Raw genomic sequence first — 16,623 nt, 5'->3', positions numbered from 1 at the left:
TGTTTTATGCAAGTAAGAATCAGCCAGCACCCTGGCACTGTGTGTAGCAGACTGGTACTGACTTGCAAGGAATAAATGCAAAAATGTTTTTCAGGTAAGAATTAGCTAGGTTTATTTTTTCATCCATGTTGCTCTCATGCATATGGTTTGAACCACTTGTTGACTCAGCTGAGTTCATGTTATGGAGTACATGTACAACTGGGCCAAAGATGTTGAAGATGACTCTAAGGCACTGAGAGTTTGTTTTCCAGAGATGCTTCAGAACTGATTGCTGTTAGAGTTTGGGTGCTCAACTTTTCTGTCTTGACCTAAATAAAGGCTTAGTACAAAAGGTGGAATAGTACCAAGCAGATCTGTGTACTATTTCTGCATGCTAATGCAAAGGAAAATCTTACCTCTGCATAATTCACAACTTCTTTTGTTCATGGCAGGTGGCTTTTTATATGAACAGATGTGTTTTCATATAAGCACTAGATGGACCCTCATTAGACAAGTTTGACCCAAAAATATATTCTCTGAGCAGCTATCTTAATGCTTTGTGGGAAGTGATAGGTCTGCTGGAATGTTTAGGATTTTAGCTTACAGGGTCAATTTATGAACGTCTAATCTTTGAGGTTTTAATTTTGTCTCATAAATCAGCCAGTCCCCCCGGGAGACAAAGGCAGCATCTCATGTTCTTCAGATGGTCTGGAGCTACAAAGAACTACGAAGCGTTCTGCAGAAGGATGGGTGGAACAAATCCCATTTCCAGGTAAAGATGCAGAGTCCTAGTCCAAGTCAGTGTTCAGAGAAAGCTCCATGAGATGTGTTATCCTTCCCTCAGTGTGCAGGCCTAACTCCTTACTATGTCGGTGGCAGAGTTTGACAGAGAAATTTCTGGTTTTAGGTGATAATTGTTTTTTAATGAGGTCATAAATATACTTATTGTTGCATGCCTAAAATTGGTGGCATGTGTTCTTCATGCTTTGGGAGCTTGTAACGTTAGATGTAACCCTCTACAAGCAGACATTGCATTGTTGGTCACTGGTTACCAGGCACGCACTTCATATGGCAGCTCCCTGTTCTGTTTATGAAGATGCATCTGGTTTCTTTGTCTGAAAAGCAGTGGCTGTCACTTTGCACCTGCAAATGCGGCTACTTGCTTGCCCAGTTAAGTGACAAGGAAAGGAGAAGCCAACAGTAGCTGTGCAGTGAAATGGACAATACTCAGAAGCTAAACTAGTTCTCAGTAGTGGCAGATGACAGAACAAGGAGTGATGGCCACAAGTTGCAGCAAGGGAAGTTTAGGTTGGATATTAGGAAAAATTTTCTCACTAGGAGGGTGGTGAAGCACCAGAATGGGTTACCAGAGACGTGATGGAAGCTCCATCCTTGGAGGTTTTTAAGACCTGGCTAGACAAACCTGGCTGGAATTATCTAGTTGGGGCTGGTCCTGGTCCTGCTTTGAGGAAGGGGTTGGACTAGATGCCCTCCTGAGGTCCCTTCCAACCCCGATTTTCTATGATTCTAATCCTTAATTGGGTTGTGATTGAAGATCCATGAAGCAGCAGCAGATGGAACAGGAACAGGGCTCCACAACATGATTCTGAAGTGGCGTTTTGCTTGGTTGTTAATTGGATCTGTCAGTTGCTGTGTTTGCAGCAACCACAGCAGCTTCTTATTCTGCCGTTTTGTCTTTTAGACTGTTTCCGCAGCACCAAAGGGATCCAAAGGTACTTCTGGCAAGTCTGGCTATGATGACAGCACTCTGCCATTAGTGGATAGAAGCCAAGGTCAGTGCTGGTCTTTCATATGAGTTGCAATGATTCTGCCTCCCCAGGCTGTTTTGCTGTTCTGTAATAGTAGTGTTGTGGGGCTGGGATCAAAATAACAATTTGTTTGTTTCTATGGTGCCTTTCATCCAAAGATCCCAAAGCTATCAATTTTATAAACTACATAGACATGGAATCTACCATGAAATACCTGATAGCTGTGTAGTTCAGGGTAAAAAGCTCAGTTGCAAACTTATAGGGAGATTTAAAGTAGGCGTGATGTCAGACTTTCTGACTTTGAGAGCAGTTAAGCATTGGAACAGGCTGCCTAAAGAAATTGTGAAATCTCCATCCTTGGAAACTGTTAAAAGCAGGTTATGCAGACACTTGGCCGGGATGGTTTAATCAGGGATGATCCTGCTTTGAGCAGGAGGCTGGACTAGATGATCTTATGAGGCCCCTTCCAGCCCTACTCCCCTATGACCCCATTGGAATTTAGCCCAGGAGACTAACAACCTTGCACTTGTGATATAAATGTGGTATGTTTAATAAGCACAAGTCATTAGATCTTGTACATCTCCTGCTGAAGGATCACCTTCACTGCTGCAGTGCAGTTGAAACACTGGTTCAGTACTGAGTTTGAAAGAAAGTCTTCACTGAGTCACCAGCACTGTATCCCCTGTCACTTGAGTTGTCCTTGGAGGTCTCTTATCCAGGTACTGGCTCAGACTCACCTGTGCGTAGGTGGTCAGATTTGACAGAACCACTCCCAAGGTGTTCTGGCTGCAGGCCATGGTCATTTCCGCGCTCACCTCTTTTGCCTTGTATTGTTGATCGTGTTGGAGATAAGAACCAATATGAAAATTATCTTCTCAAAACCTTGTATGTCCTCCTGATTGCTCCTCTCTCTGGGCGGAGGAGAGAATCTCATTCCATTTTGGCCAGATATAAAAATAAACTCCAGAAAACTTATGCCAGTCCAGAGCAGACACGATGCTGCTGGAATAGTGGAATGTCCCAGTACATGTCACGGCACGGTAGCACAAGGCATGTGAGTTTGAGTGCTCCTCGCATCAGGACCTTCCTTTCTGAATGATCACCATTTAAAAGTTGTTTCATTATAACCTCTTGCATTCAGTAAGTTATGGGCTCCCTTCTTTCCTCTGGCCCTGTGATTAATCCAAGCCTGCTCTGCACTCCTCCCAGCAAGCATGGTACAAATAGTTTCAATGCTTCTGTTTTGTAGATAACGAGAAGGCTGGAAGTCGTGATATGATACCTATGGATGAACTTGGTCCAGGTAAATGCAGTCATGGATCGACCCTCTGTCTGCTTCAATAGAGCATACTGTCACTCACGAGAAAGTTCAGCTCCTTCTCTGGGAGATATTCTTTCAAGTGGATAAAGCTGACATTTAAAAGCAGAACATTTCCTTCCAAAAGATCAATCGTCTGTTTTTCTTAAACATGAGTGTATTGTGCGCACATGGGTTTCTCCACTATTTGAGCCAGAGAATGCAAATACACTGGTATTTCCAGCTCTTTCACATCTTGGCAAAGCCAGGAATAAAACTCAATCCTCCTGACTTCCAGCCCTGTTTCCTTATATGCTAGCCCAACACAATTTTCTGTACAAGCAGTACAGCCTTGTATAGAATTTCACCGATTGCATCCTGGAGTGAGACATCCAAAAGTCCTGAGATTTACAGAATGTATTTTTCGTAGGAGCAGGACACTAATTTTCTGACTTTAAATCCATGTGACTATCGCACTTTGACTGATAATGGAACATCAACATTGGCTCTACCTGGAAGAAATGAGAAGAGAGGAATAGCTTATTTTTAAGTTTCTTTCCTTTCTAGTTTCACTCTCCCCCCAGTGCCGACAGTGAGTTTGTCACTCTGCAGCTTGGATAGGTCCTTCAAAGAACAAGAAAAGAAAGATTTTTTTTTTCTTTAAGTAGGACGATAGTAAAATTCCCCCCCAGAGTATTCTACGTCTAAAGTACAGCTTAATAATGAGTGGCCACGGTCTTCAAAGAACTTGAGATGCTTCCTCCTGCCCCAGTGGGAATTTTGCCTGGGTGTAGAATTACGTGTTTAGCCCTGTATGAATGCACATTAAAAATTAGGAGAACAAATAAACTCTGTTCCTCCTGGCATGTTAAAAAAACCTAGCCCATGAGGAAGCAATGACTTCTCATCTTTATGCTTCAGCTTTGCTGAATATAAAGGGCATCTTTCAAGAGCCAAACAAAGCAACTTCATTTTCCCCCCTACGAGGAAGGTACAGGAGCAGGTTTCTTTCAGCAGACTTCTCCAGGGTCTCTTGTGGATTTGAAACCTGCAAAGACTAAAGGAGACCGAGATGCTGCAGACCATAGCATAACCTGTGCAGTCCATCTCAGTAATACAGGCATCCATGTATAACATGCATTTATAACTGCACAGCCAATTGCTTTGCTTGTAGCACCCAGTGCTGTAGGGAGGGATTTTACCAGTACTTTGAAACCCTCCACCCTGATACTGGTAAACGTACCAGGAACTCCCACACCGGTATCTGAAGTGACAGATTTCTTCTAAACCTCATGAATTATACAACCCTTGTGTGCAAGCATATGAAGCTGTAAGGGTGAAGAGGTAGATAAATTTAAACCAGATGGGTGGTTCAGGAGTTGCACTATTTTTCAAATGTGGAACAGCAGCAGGAGAAACTCATGTTATTTAGGAAAGAAGCAAAGCTGAATCTGTGAGACATGATCTCTTCCCAGATGATGATAGACTTCCTGGCATGGATGTCAGAACGATTTGATTCAGGTACTAAGGCCCTGGTGGAGAGGAAGGATAATTAAGAGCCTCAGGTGCTTCTTTGTCATCATGAATTTGAAAGAAAGCAGGGATTTAAACCCTGTGACTCCTGACCTTCCCCTGGAACAAGAATAGTTATGTGTTTTTCTGTTCACATACCTACCTGAAGCAAGAGTCCTCAAGATGAAGGCTGCAGTGCTTGTATGGAAAGCTGTGTTGGGCTAGCATATAAGGAGATGGGGCTGGAAGTCAGGAAGAGTGGGTTTTATTCCTGCCTCTGCCACTGAATTACTGTTAACCAATCAGTACCTCCATCTCCTAGCTATATACTAGGGATAAACACATACCTGTTCCTTTGCAGTGCTTTGAGATTGGTAAGTGAAAGACTCTGCCAGTAAAAGAAGGATCTGCTTCAATTTATCCAGCTGCAAATCTTTGTACTGACACATCTGTGCATTTGATGTCTTACTAGCTGTGATTGTACCTGCAAAAATGGCAATATGATTAAGCCCCTGCTGAAAAGCAAGCTTGTCCAGAGCATTGGAATAACAGAAAGATATCACTTTTCATGTCTTCTGCTGACAACATCTCAGCTGGCACAAACAAACTGTCCGTATGTACTTATTTAAGGGAAGACAGAAATGTTTGTCTTCACCATGGAAGAAAATAATATCAAAGAACATCACACAACAGGACAGCTATGTACTAACTAGTCTAGCAGTGAGGATCCCAGATCTGTAGCCACAGGATTGTAGTAAAGTGTTCGGAGAAAAATATTAATCACAGCTTAGTGTATTTCAGAGGTTATTGGAACAGCGGAGGATGGACTGGAAATTGGTGGGCAGTATCACAAGTGTTTCTTGCCTGTCAGGTTCTGTTTTCAAATCTTTGCACCATCAATAGGAAACTAGGGCATTTATACATGTGCTCTGGGAATGGGGGGAAGGCATTTTAATTAGATTAGCTCCAAGAACTGATCTAATTAAAGCGCCCAAAGCATCTTGTGTATCAGTGTCCCTGTGCTGAAAAATGACAGTGGGGTCACTTTAACTAAAGCTGGTCAAATGAGCTTTAGTTAAAGCACCCCGCCACCAGTTTTCAGTGCAGGGACATCGATACACGAGACACTGGAGTCAGCTGGAGCACGGTCATTACCACGCTCCAGCAGATTTAATGAACTGAGTCTGGTCCGACATGCTGTAATTACAGCGCATCGAAGCGGCCTCACTGCTCGTGTATAGGTGGCCCTAGGTCTCAGGTACAGGTTTTCCAGATTCCTGCTCTTGGATATTTTTAAATGAGCAAAGGCCAACAGCTCAGACATTCTCGTACCTCCGCATGACTACCCTGAAAAGGTCAGCTGACAGGGAGCGCGCTAACAGGTTTGGTCTGCTGCACTCTATGAAAATGGCATAGCAAGTGGCTGTTTGACTCGCCTTTCCTCAGGCTCTTTCAGCCGAACTCCTTATACATTCCTAAGGGCTTTCTACACAGGGGCCTCTTCAAGAAAAGCCGTTTTGATCAACTCTATCCTCTAATTCTCCTTCTACCATGGCAGACATTGGGAGTGTTTCCAGAGCCATCATGTATTCGTCTCCAAAGCTTTCTCCATTAAACTCAGCTGTATCACATCTGTGCATGCCATGCTTATTCATGTAATTGGTCTCTGGGGCAGCCTGATCTTGGCTGTGTTTGTCATCTGCTGCGTCTTCACCATGATCGTTTCAGTTGTAGCTGATCCTGAAATGTGATTTCTCCTTTCAAATTCATTTGTCTTAAAATTGTTCCACTTCACACCTGTCATCTTTCAGAGGACTCTCTCCTGTGCTACCTATGGGCTATTGATATCTATTTCATGTAATGATGCTGCTTTGAGTCCATAAGTAATGCTATTAATAGATGAGCTTGTTAAATTTGCCCTTTGATACTAAATATAGCGCTTTGATCAGTACATAATTGCATCCGTTTCACAAAGCACTCATGGCTCGTGCTCAGCTCTTTTTTAACTTTATCATTTGATAGAACCATCCTGATCAATTTTTCCAGGTATCCAGCTTATTCTGCAGCTTCACTGTTGCTGCTTTCCCACACTTTATCTATTGTTGTGTTTTTTTCAAGATGCAACTGCTTTGTTGCCTTGGCATTAAGGCCAAGTTAAATGTATTAGTTTTGCAAGGTAGGGAAAAGCATCATTATTCATTCAGACACGTCTGCCAGTTGTGCAATGTCATCTGCACGAGCTAAAGGGCTTATCTCTAGATCATCTGATGTCTCCCTCCAACTATTGTGTTTTTAATACCCTGTTTCAGAACATGATGAATATTATGAGTGCTTCTAGATCCCCCTGTCTTACACCAAACTTTAACTCAAACCTGTTAGTTAATTTTCCACCAACTTTTACTGCATTGTCAGAATCCTTTATATAACTTTTAGAAATGCCGTTACCCTAGCTGAATGCCATATAATTTTGCTACCTTCCATAATGCTTCCCTTCAAGCTGATTCAAATGCCTCTGTCACATCAGTGGAAACCCCCCCACCCGCAAACGTCTTTAAATCCCCATTCTTACTTTTTTCCATTAATCACCAGAGCTTAGATCTCTGATTCATAGTGTCAGGCTGGTTTGAAGCCAGTATTGTTCCTTATTCACTACTTCCCACAAAAACGGCTTAATCCATTGACAGTTAACATTATCGTGATTTTTCTTCATACTTGCAGTAAGTTTGTATCTCTAATTATTCTGGTTGGAAAGATTTCCTTTTCTGAATCTTAATACCACTGGTGTCTGTGACTGCTCATGTGGTATTTCTCCTATGCCCCATACCCTCTTGTATATTTTTTTTGTGATGTCTTGTTGGCCCTTGTCCTGACAACTTTTAACAATTCATCCCCTGTGTAGTCTATACCTGCAGCTCTCCTATTTTTAATTTCTTCCCTGCTCTTTCCATTTTTTTCTTGTGATTTTAAGTCAGTGCTAATATTCATTCTACCCTGCAAGCTCCCCTGACATATTTCATGTTAAAAATGCTTGAATTAGGAGGGCACATCGGGTTTACTGCACAATCAAACTACCATGTTTTTGTGCATATAACCTACATCTTTGCCCTCCAAAACCAGCTGGGGAAAATAGGGATGTGCCTTATATCTGAAAAAAATGGCTCCCCATAGGTCCAGAAATTTTCAAGGGGGAGCAGTGGCTGCATTAATTAATGTGGCTCTGGAACATGGCAATTAACACTGCTACCCCTCCCTTCCTTTTGGGACCTTCCAAAAATAGGGTGTGCGTATGTCTGGGGGGTGTTTTATATGCAAGAAAATACAGTACTCCTTCCAGGTTTCCCTCGATCCTTAAGTATTTGTTGTCAGTTTACCTGTAGCCTTTTTTTTCCTGCTTGTGTTTTTGGCCACAGCATGTTTCTAGACAACTTCACTTTCGGTGTATTGTCTCCATAATTTGCTTTCTTGATGCATCCTTTAATTGACCCTCTTCCTTCCAAAGCGTTTGCTTATCGCATCTTCATAATTTCTTTATGGTTATGCTTAATGCCTCTAATTCATCCACTTCGATGAATTTTGACTTGTTCACAGTCAGTCAGCAATGTTGACTTGTTCACAGTCTTCCTGTTATGCTGTTGTTTCATTGATTTCATCAGATATCAATCCAGGCCTGTCAAGCCCAACAAATAGAAACGGTCTCTGATTTCAGGTAACAGCTGAACATATTACACCTATTGTGAATTGGAGTGTTAGGACTCTGTTTGCTCCAGGCCAGACTCAGATGTTGGCCAGGGAGCCAAGGAAATTGCACATTGCTGTCCATGCACAAGAAAGGTGATAGTTGGAAATTATACTCTTTTTTTTTTTTTTTTTTGCTCTAAAGCATAAGGATGGGATTGCTATAGTAAGCACACAGTTTACCTCGGTGAGACGATGTCTGGGCAGGTTGTCACAGCAAGATTTACTATTGCCTAGAGGAAACCTTGTATAACTGTGATCATCAATAAATGGGGAAAGAAGGACAAGCTTTATCCTCAGTTAGATGGCATTATAGACAAGGTTCTGGGTTGTAGTGTCATTTTGACAGTGAGAAAGCTGATTGCAAAGTTCGGATTTCGAAGTGGAAGCCAAATGAGTAATATTGGCCCATGTGCAGAGCCTGTCCTCTGAACAAGGGTATGTTCAGTTTTACATGGATTTCACCAGGGGGTCTAAGCAGGAACCAGATTGGCTGCATTGTCATCCATTAAAGGGAAAGTCAATGTTGGCTGCTAAAGGCTATGAAAGTACTGCATGTGGATGTGATAATAACCTGCTTCAAGGAAAGAATTTATGTCCAAGAAAAAGATGAGAGCAATTGATGCACAAGCTGAATTTGATAAGGGAAGTGGGGACATGCAAGGTGATGGTGGAGGGTCTCTCAGGTGCTTAATACGTGGAGGTAAAGCAATCTCACTACAGACAGAGTAAGAAGCAGTCAAGAAAGCTATATATGTCATGAGGGAGGAAGTAATAAGGCACAAAGAAGTAAAGCAAGCTGGATTAGCAATGAAACAAGAAGACTCGGTGTATTCCAAAGTGTATTGAATTAGGTTGGAATAAAATGCTTTTATTCTGAAGTAAGAGGGCTCACCTAGGGCGTGACTCGGGAATAGTTACTGGGTTTTAAGTTTACATCCTGCCTTAATCTGAATTACCTTGCTTGCAAAAACAAGCCCTAAGGCACACTTCAGATTCCTTCTCAGGGATTAAATTGGATTTTTAGAATTAAACAGGAAACAGGAAGAGACCCAGATTTGCAAATTCCATCAGAAAGCCATTGCCTTCTGGCTAATGAGGTCTTACTTCGCTGGTACAGCCTCCTGCAGAATATTTATCTTATTTTAGTGACTCAAGCCACAAACTTCCTATCAGTCTGCCCTTGCTTGATACCAGCCCAGCACAGTGTAACGTGTCTAGCAGCACACAATCCACTAACGCTGATGTGTGTGGCACCATTAGCATGCAGACCACATCATGCTGAGGGTGATGGTAGGAGTTGCAAAATACCTCCTGGCTTAGATATGAAAACCAAGTTCTTGGGGTTTTTTATCACTCGAGATTCCTGGAACTTTGCTCAATATTAGGTTTGCTAAGTTGGTGAGTAAGCAGTGGTTAAAGCTATTTAAAATGATCACTGTGTCTCCAGTTGCTTGCAGTGATACTCTTTGCCTCCTGATCTGTGCTGCTGTGACGCATTAGAGTTGGTGCACAGCTCTTCAGTGCTTGTTGCATTTCTGGGCCAGGCATAAGCTTCCCTTTCTGTGTTAGTTTGTTTCTAAAGTGCTTTGGGATCATTCCTGGTGAAAGGCAATACACATTTCTGCATGTACTATTTTATGCAAATGTCAATTAAATGAGTCATTTTAAAAAGGAAATGGATGTTGCTTATTTGACATTGGGATTTGACTTTTCCTGGGCAGCCTGCTTTTATCATCACTTAACTGCGTAGCTGTTCATGCCTTTGAGTCCCAAAGGAATGATAAAGTCTTAATGTCAGCGTATGATTTACCGGCAAGTATATTTGAATGTAATTTGGAAGTGAAAGATGTTGTACTGTACACGCCATCAGGAATGTTGACTGGGTGGAGAGTCTGTGTCTGCAGTTTATTTTTTGGTGTTACTGGGACAGTCAGGAATGATAGATACCTTCATTGTCAACGAATAGCTGGGAGTAGAGAAGCTAAGCTGTATACAGCAGTAGGTCTCAAGCTACGACTATATCCATAACCTCGATGCACAGTTTCAGTCATTTCCGTCACCATCATTATGGATTCTCTCCTTGATGTTATATTCTCTTCATAACCATATGGACCATCTCAAAAGCCTTTTGCCAGGCCCAGGCATGTTTTGATCTACTGTGCCAAATATGAAGACTTAGGCTGTCTAGTGAACTTACTGGATTGCACCCTTCCCACCCTTTTTGAAGGCCACTGCTGTGCAGAACATACATGGTGCAGGTCACTCGGTTTGTCTTGCTTTTCATGCTGTTTGCTTAGAATGGCTCGTTTTCTATATTGCCACAAAAAGAAAGCTCTACCGACTGATTCATCTTTAGAGACCTTCTTGTATAGAAGCAAGAAGCTGAGAGACGAGATCTTCTGGCACTTTCTGTAAAAACCCTTTTTTGTGGCGTTCAGAGAAGATGGTTTGACAGGAAGTAAAACCAATAATGATACCTTAATTACCTGGAGAGAGACAAAAGCCCATAAATCTGACTGCCGCTTGATCCAGATTACAATGCTGTCAAAGTTGGAAGGAAGATCTGTTTGTCACCGATAACGACAGAAACTTGATGCATCAGGAAAACAAATTAATATTTGCAACCCCTGACGATTATTTGGTGTCAGGCAGGTTCTGAAATAATTAAAATATTTCTTTGGAAAGCCCTCCCCAACCTTCTTTCTGTCTGAAATACTGAATTCATCTTGCTGCTCGATTGCCAAGGAGAAAAATCACTCAAAGGCACCACTTTGTGACAAGAGGCAAGCCCAGCCCCGCAGGGTTTGTGTCAAGATCCGCAGCTCTACCAGCCCCTTTTCCTCACAGCTCCAAAGGGGACTTTTTCTAAATTATTGTCATGTCTTGCTTGTAGTCAAGTTCAGAAAGAGTGGGAACGTGTTTCACACCCTCCGGAGTATGAACACAGCCAATTAATCAAGTCACTAAGCTAAAAACATAAGATTTTTCTCTGGATTTGGAACTTGTCAGCTACAGGGTGTGAAATAGCTTGCTGCTTTCCTTGGGCAGGCTACTACTGAACTGCAGCAGACCAGAAAGAAAACAGTGCTGCTTGTTAATGCAGGACCAGGCCTTGATGTTGATGTGCTATTAGAAAATGGAGTTAATATTTTCAGGGAAGCTGGTACAAATAAAGTTTCAGGGCCACAGCCCACATTGAATACACCCCCCGCTCCCCCCAGTGTTTTGGTTTTGATGACTTGTGTTTCTGCTCTGCAAAGGTTATTGCCATTGGTACTGCTGTTGTCTGACTGCCGTGTCATTCCTCCCCAGATGGATACTCCACCATCGACCACCGGGACAAAGAGCGCAAGTACAAGACCAGTGATAATGTTGGGGACGCATCAGAGAAAGAACCTTTAAAAGTAAGCAGCCAGCTTATTCCCAAAGCCAGCTGGTGCCACAAGCTAGGAGGCCCAGCATATGCTGCAAAAAAAATGCATGTTACAAGTGCTCAGCAAGGGGTTGTAAAGGATCACATAAGATTTCCTGACCCATCACCAACCAGCTTTCGGTGAAAAACAACTGTTCCTTTCCCATTAGGAAGCAACTACGGATGATGATTTTATAGACAAATATGTGCTCAAATGTTTATATGCCGTTTTGAAACAGAATTATTTGCGTTACCGCTTTCTGTTCCTGCATCTAGTCACAGTCCTCAGCCCTAACACGTATAGCGACGCAGGAGACTTTGACTAGTGACTCCAAGCAGTTACACGCCTTTTTGGTTTTCATGGTGAGAAGCAAGTGAAAGCTTGCATGTCTGTGTAAAACCTGTGGTGTACAGTATAATTTTCCCATTGTTCAGTCCCTGGTCATCCACTAGATACGGACCAAGGACATGTGTGCACGCACATACATCCATGTGTGCTTCTTTTAATCAAATTTTCAACACTCCTCCTTCCAGCCTGTTTCTGATTGAAAAATCATATCTGATGGATCTCCCCCTTCTCTTTCTATTGTAGGCATTAGGTTTTCATAGATTTCATAGACATCAGGGCTGGAAGGGACCTTGGAAGATCATAGAGTCCAACCCCCCCGCCCAAAGGGCAGGAAGTCAGCTGGGGTCATTGGATCCCAGCAAGATAAAGCATCCAATTTACTCTTGAAGGTGTTCAATGTAGACGCTTGAACCACTTCCTACGGCAGGCTGTTCCAGACCTTGGGGGCTCGGACAGTAAAGAAATTCTTCCTTATGTCCAGCCTGAAATGGTCTTGTAGTAGGTTGGGCACAGCAAGCTGTGTACAAGTCTGGTTTGAGTTGTTCCATGCAATTTTTCTTGTATTCATGGACAGTTTTAGCTAAGTTTTGATAAGCAGCTGCTTTGTACTCCCAATAGTACAGTGGCTCATTGCTTTTTCCCTCCCTCAAAAAGAAAAAAAACAACCTCTCATGCACTCTCTCCTGGGTCTGTCATCACTAGGAAAAACCAGACACGATGAAACGAGTTTGTGACAAGGATCCTTGTTGTTGGCTTTCAGTAAGTTGACACTAGTACCCTCAATGCTGGGGAGCCTGGAGCGTCTACAGGGAAACCTCAAAGTGTTTTGTGACAGCACTGAAAATTCAAATGAATTGTGTTCAGTGGCCAGGCACTTGAAAAGGGAAGGCTCTTTGCAATTAGTGAGATGCAGAGTAATGGCACATAGAAATAAGACTTAGAGAGAAATCCTATTGAGGCAATAGGACATTCTTCTGCCCATGGCCTGTCTGTATTAGAGTCTGAGCACAAATAGTCAGGATTAAACAATTCCCAGCACCCTCTGCCTTTTTCCCAGGATGTTCAAAATGGATGACGGCTGCAATCCTCAGGCTTTTTTTTAACGCTGCTTATTCCTGCTTTTCAGTTTTAAGGCTCTATTAAGGCTCTTGTCAGAAGCTTCTCATTTGGCAACCTCATTAATATAATCCGTTGTTGGGTGATAACCCCACAGTGCCAAATCCTACTTCCTTACTGTTTCGTTAGCAGGCCCAGTGCAAATCGGAGTCTTGAGCCATACGGCTGCAGTGTCACTGAGGAAAAACACGGACTTCTTTATCTGTGGTGTCCGCCAAGCCTCCACTCTTATTTCAACGTGACCGTCCATTATCTGGCACTGCAAATGGGTGAAGATTATGGCTGTGGATGGATTAGGAGACCTTGGCGACCCTTAAAGCCAGACCACAAGAGAACAGCCATTGTTGTTGGAAGCTAGCTCTGTGTACGATTCGTTTTCTAACCCTGCCCCCGTGGTACCATGTATAATGGACTTTGACAGTAATCACCTCCTGGTCTGCCCCTGTAAAATGCTAATTATATTAATGCTTTTACAGTCCGTAGTACAGATGGAGGGGAAACAATCTCTGGTTGCTCTCACCTTTGCCCGTGAATGCGGTCAGTGCTCCTTTGTGTTGTTTTTCACCTCTGTACTTCCCAATGACCTGCATAGCCCTGATCAGACTGGGAGACTTTTAGCGTAAGTGCTGAGGAGCAATTCACTTCATATAATTTAAGGCTTATATTTCTAAAGTGCTTGGTTAGCTCTGACTGTCACTAGCGGGAATTGGGCTTTTAATCGTGACTTTGCACTTTGGAAATATGCAGCTAACCCAGATCACCCCAGTCATGTTTGGAGGTGTTGAGAGGTGGCCATGCCTGACCCCGACATAATGGCATATGCTTCTCTGCATCTACCCGCCTGCTGTGGCCAAGGCTCCCTAAAGAAGGTGGCTGCAGGGAGTAGGGGGCTGTTTGGTCAGAGCTAAGAGAAAACACTTCTTTCTGAAGAAAGTTGGCAGGTGGGTAATTGCTAATTACCCACCTGCCAGTTAGGCTAGCCAGGGGGAGAGAGAATTAACAGATGGTTATCACTTCTCCATCCTACACAGCAGCAGCCAAACTCAGCCCACAGAGTTGTGCAGTGCAGCCCAGGGCTGCCGTCGTGTCTCTCTCGAGTGAAGTGCAACCCTCAGAGACGAGCGATTCCAATAAGCCGTGCTCCATCGTGATCAGAAAGCCTTGTCTCCTCCGCCGGCTATGCCTCCTCCCTACTAAAGAGGGAGGACAGGCCAGGCTGAGTCTTTTCTAGCCCCCTGAGGAGCTGCCCTGAGGCTTCTGGCATGTTGTCAAAGCAGCCCTTGGTGCTGGGCAAAGTGTAGGCAGGCAGTGTCCTGTCAGATGCACGTGCCGATTTCTAGCTTGTGAACCATCCAGGAACTGTGGCTCTGAGCTGCGAGACTGGCTAAGACGTGTGAAAAATGATGGCAATGAAGTGTGACGCATGGCTGACCTGCAGCTAGCGAATGCTTCTGTCAGCGCCGGTGGAGCAGCACGCCTTGGCCGAATTTGTTTCTTTCTCTGTCCACTAATTCTTCCTCGCAATCTTTTGAGCTGACTGGTTGGTTGGTTGGTTTGTTTGTTTGTTTGTTTGTTTGATTGATTAATCCGCTCTGTTTTGCCTTTAACTCCTCACCCTGTTTGCTGCAGAATGACACAAATAGGAAAAACATTAACAGGAGTAACAGGGCTTCGGTGAATCTGGTGGATGCTCGTGACATTAAACCCCAGCCTGTTGACTCCTGGGTCTAATTTGCATGCATGGTAGGTCCTTTTAATGGTAATTGGTGCTAGTGATTAACTTGTCTCATTGTGCATGATCTGAATTGCTATGGAATCTCTCCAAGGCTAACGGCTAACTAGTTCCTTTTAGGCAAACAAAAATGCATTAGAATAAGGGTGGTGTTTGTTTCACAGTGTGCTTATAATGAAACACAATAAAACACTGCCATTTGATTAAATAATAACCTGTCAAATAACCAGACAGCGAATTAATATCCTGAACGATGGGCTGTCAACTGAAATGTGAAGGATCTGTGCTATTAGGCCATGGGAATGAAGCTGAATAGCATTTTTCTGGATGATCTAAAATGCCTCCAACTGTTTATCTTCCATTCCCTGCGCCCCCTCCCCCAGCGAATCATCATGAGCTTTTAGCCTGAGACCCAAGGATAAGCACATCCTGACTATTTCTGGCTCTCCCCTGAGGCTCCTGGGAATTGCATGGCCCTGCCCGTGTGCAGGAAGGCCGGTGGCTGTGCACACAGTAATTCCTCCAAGGGGAGGACCTCATTCACTCAACTAAAAGTAGAGCCACCTCCAGCTCCTCCTCTTCCTCTGCAGCTCAAGAAAGTGTTTTGTCCCCTTGTTTGTCTTCTTCATATGTCAGCTTCCTTAAGAACATGCCCACCTTTCTCCCTTGTGCTGCTGCTAGTGCCTCCTGCTGCCGTGCTGGACCCAGTCTGTCACCCGTCAGATGTAGCGTTGTGTGTAGAGCAGCAGAGAGAGTGCTGCTGGCCGTGCTGAAAGAAGGATCTTTGAGGACTGTGATGGATATACCATGTGCTTCTCCTATCAAATGCTGGAGAGCCCGTTAAGGCCTGATTTCTAGACATGCTGAGCACCCGCTGTTCCCAGGCCCAGCGTTGCAGAGTCCGGCCTTTTTATTCCACCTGGAAATTATATTCATCAGCAGGGAGGAAACCCCAGTCCAGAGAAAGAGGCATTAGGAGGCGGATTAAGATTATTGGGGCCCCAGGCAAAATCAAAGTTGTGGGCCCCCTTTAGAGGAGCAGCGACAGATCCATTGTTGCATATCAGATTAGCACCAGGAAAAGGGAAGTTAACATTATCGACTATTTTTGGCAGCTGTAGCCAATTAATGTCAACAATAAATGCCACATACATGCAGCCAGGACTACCGCAGGGCACTTGGAGAGCAGCATCCAGCTGGTAAATCTTTCAGGGGGAGATTGAGGCTGCTATGGTGAGGGAGCAAGGGAGTGGGGCAGGGGCAGGTGGTGCATAGGACCCCCAGGGCTGGAAGTGGGATGGAAGAGGGGAGGTTGGGAGGGAGGTTGGCTCCCCACTGCTCTGCGCATCCCTGGGGGAGCATGTGCCCCCACAGATTTGTGGGCAGGGGGAGGGTGGGCTGCCTGCTATGGGCTCAGGGCCAGGGGCTGTCCTGGCCTCTTCCTGGTGGGAGGGCTGGGCTTAGAGTGGACTCACCTGTGCAGGGCAGGTGCTGGTGCTGGGAGGGGTAGCTATGCGGCGGCTACAGGGAATTTTGGGGTGGAAATATCCCCCCCAACTCCCCTAGCACCGCTCCTGCTTCCAGCACTTCTCCCCCATAGCTACCCCTCCCAGAACCGCCATCACCCACCCCGAGCACGGCCCTGGTCCAGCACCCCTGTCAGGTAGAGGCTTGCAGAGCCCCTGACCCTAAGCCCACAGCGGGCAGCCCGCCTTCATC

The 16,623-nt window shown here is 44.3% G+C and overlaps 1 protein-coding gene across 18 annotated transcripts in view; it reads left to right on the top strand.

The window, feature by feature from the left end:
• The window catches only part of ARVCF (ARVCF delta catenin family member), a 444,623-nt gene that overhangs the window by 421,266 nt on the left and 6,734 nt on the right, over positions 1-16,623 (top strand). For 17 of the 18 annotated variants that reach the window (XM_090062536.1, XM_090062534.1, XM_090062537.1 and 14 more), the window contains 5 exons: positions 640-751; positions 1,682-1,772; positions 2,998-3,051; positions 11,608-11,699; positions 14,802-14,915. In XM_090062536.1, the coding sequence (XP_089918662.1) occupies positions 640-751; positions 1,682-1,772; positions 2,998-3,051; positions 11,608-11,699; positions 14,802-14,903 (451 nt within the window). In that variant the 3' untranslated portion in view covers positions 14,904-14,915. The remainder of the gene's footprint in view (positions 1-639; positions 752-1,681; positions 1,773-2,997; positions 3,052-11,607; positions 11,700-14,801; positions 14,916-16,623) is intronic. The other variant, XM_090062538.1, reaches the window with a different exon arrangement.

This window comes from Crocodylus siamensis, chromosome 9 (genome assembly GCF_052110815.1).
Source record: "Crocodylus siamensis isolate JL-2025a chromosome 9, ASM5211081v1, whole genome shotgun sequence".
Classification (NCBI taxonomy): Eukaryota; Metazoa; Chordata; order Crocodylia; family Crocodylidae; genus Crocodylus; species Crocodylus siamensis.
This window is presented reverse-complemented; position numbering and strand designations above follow the sequence as displayed.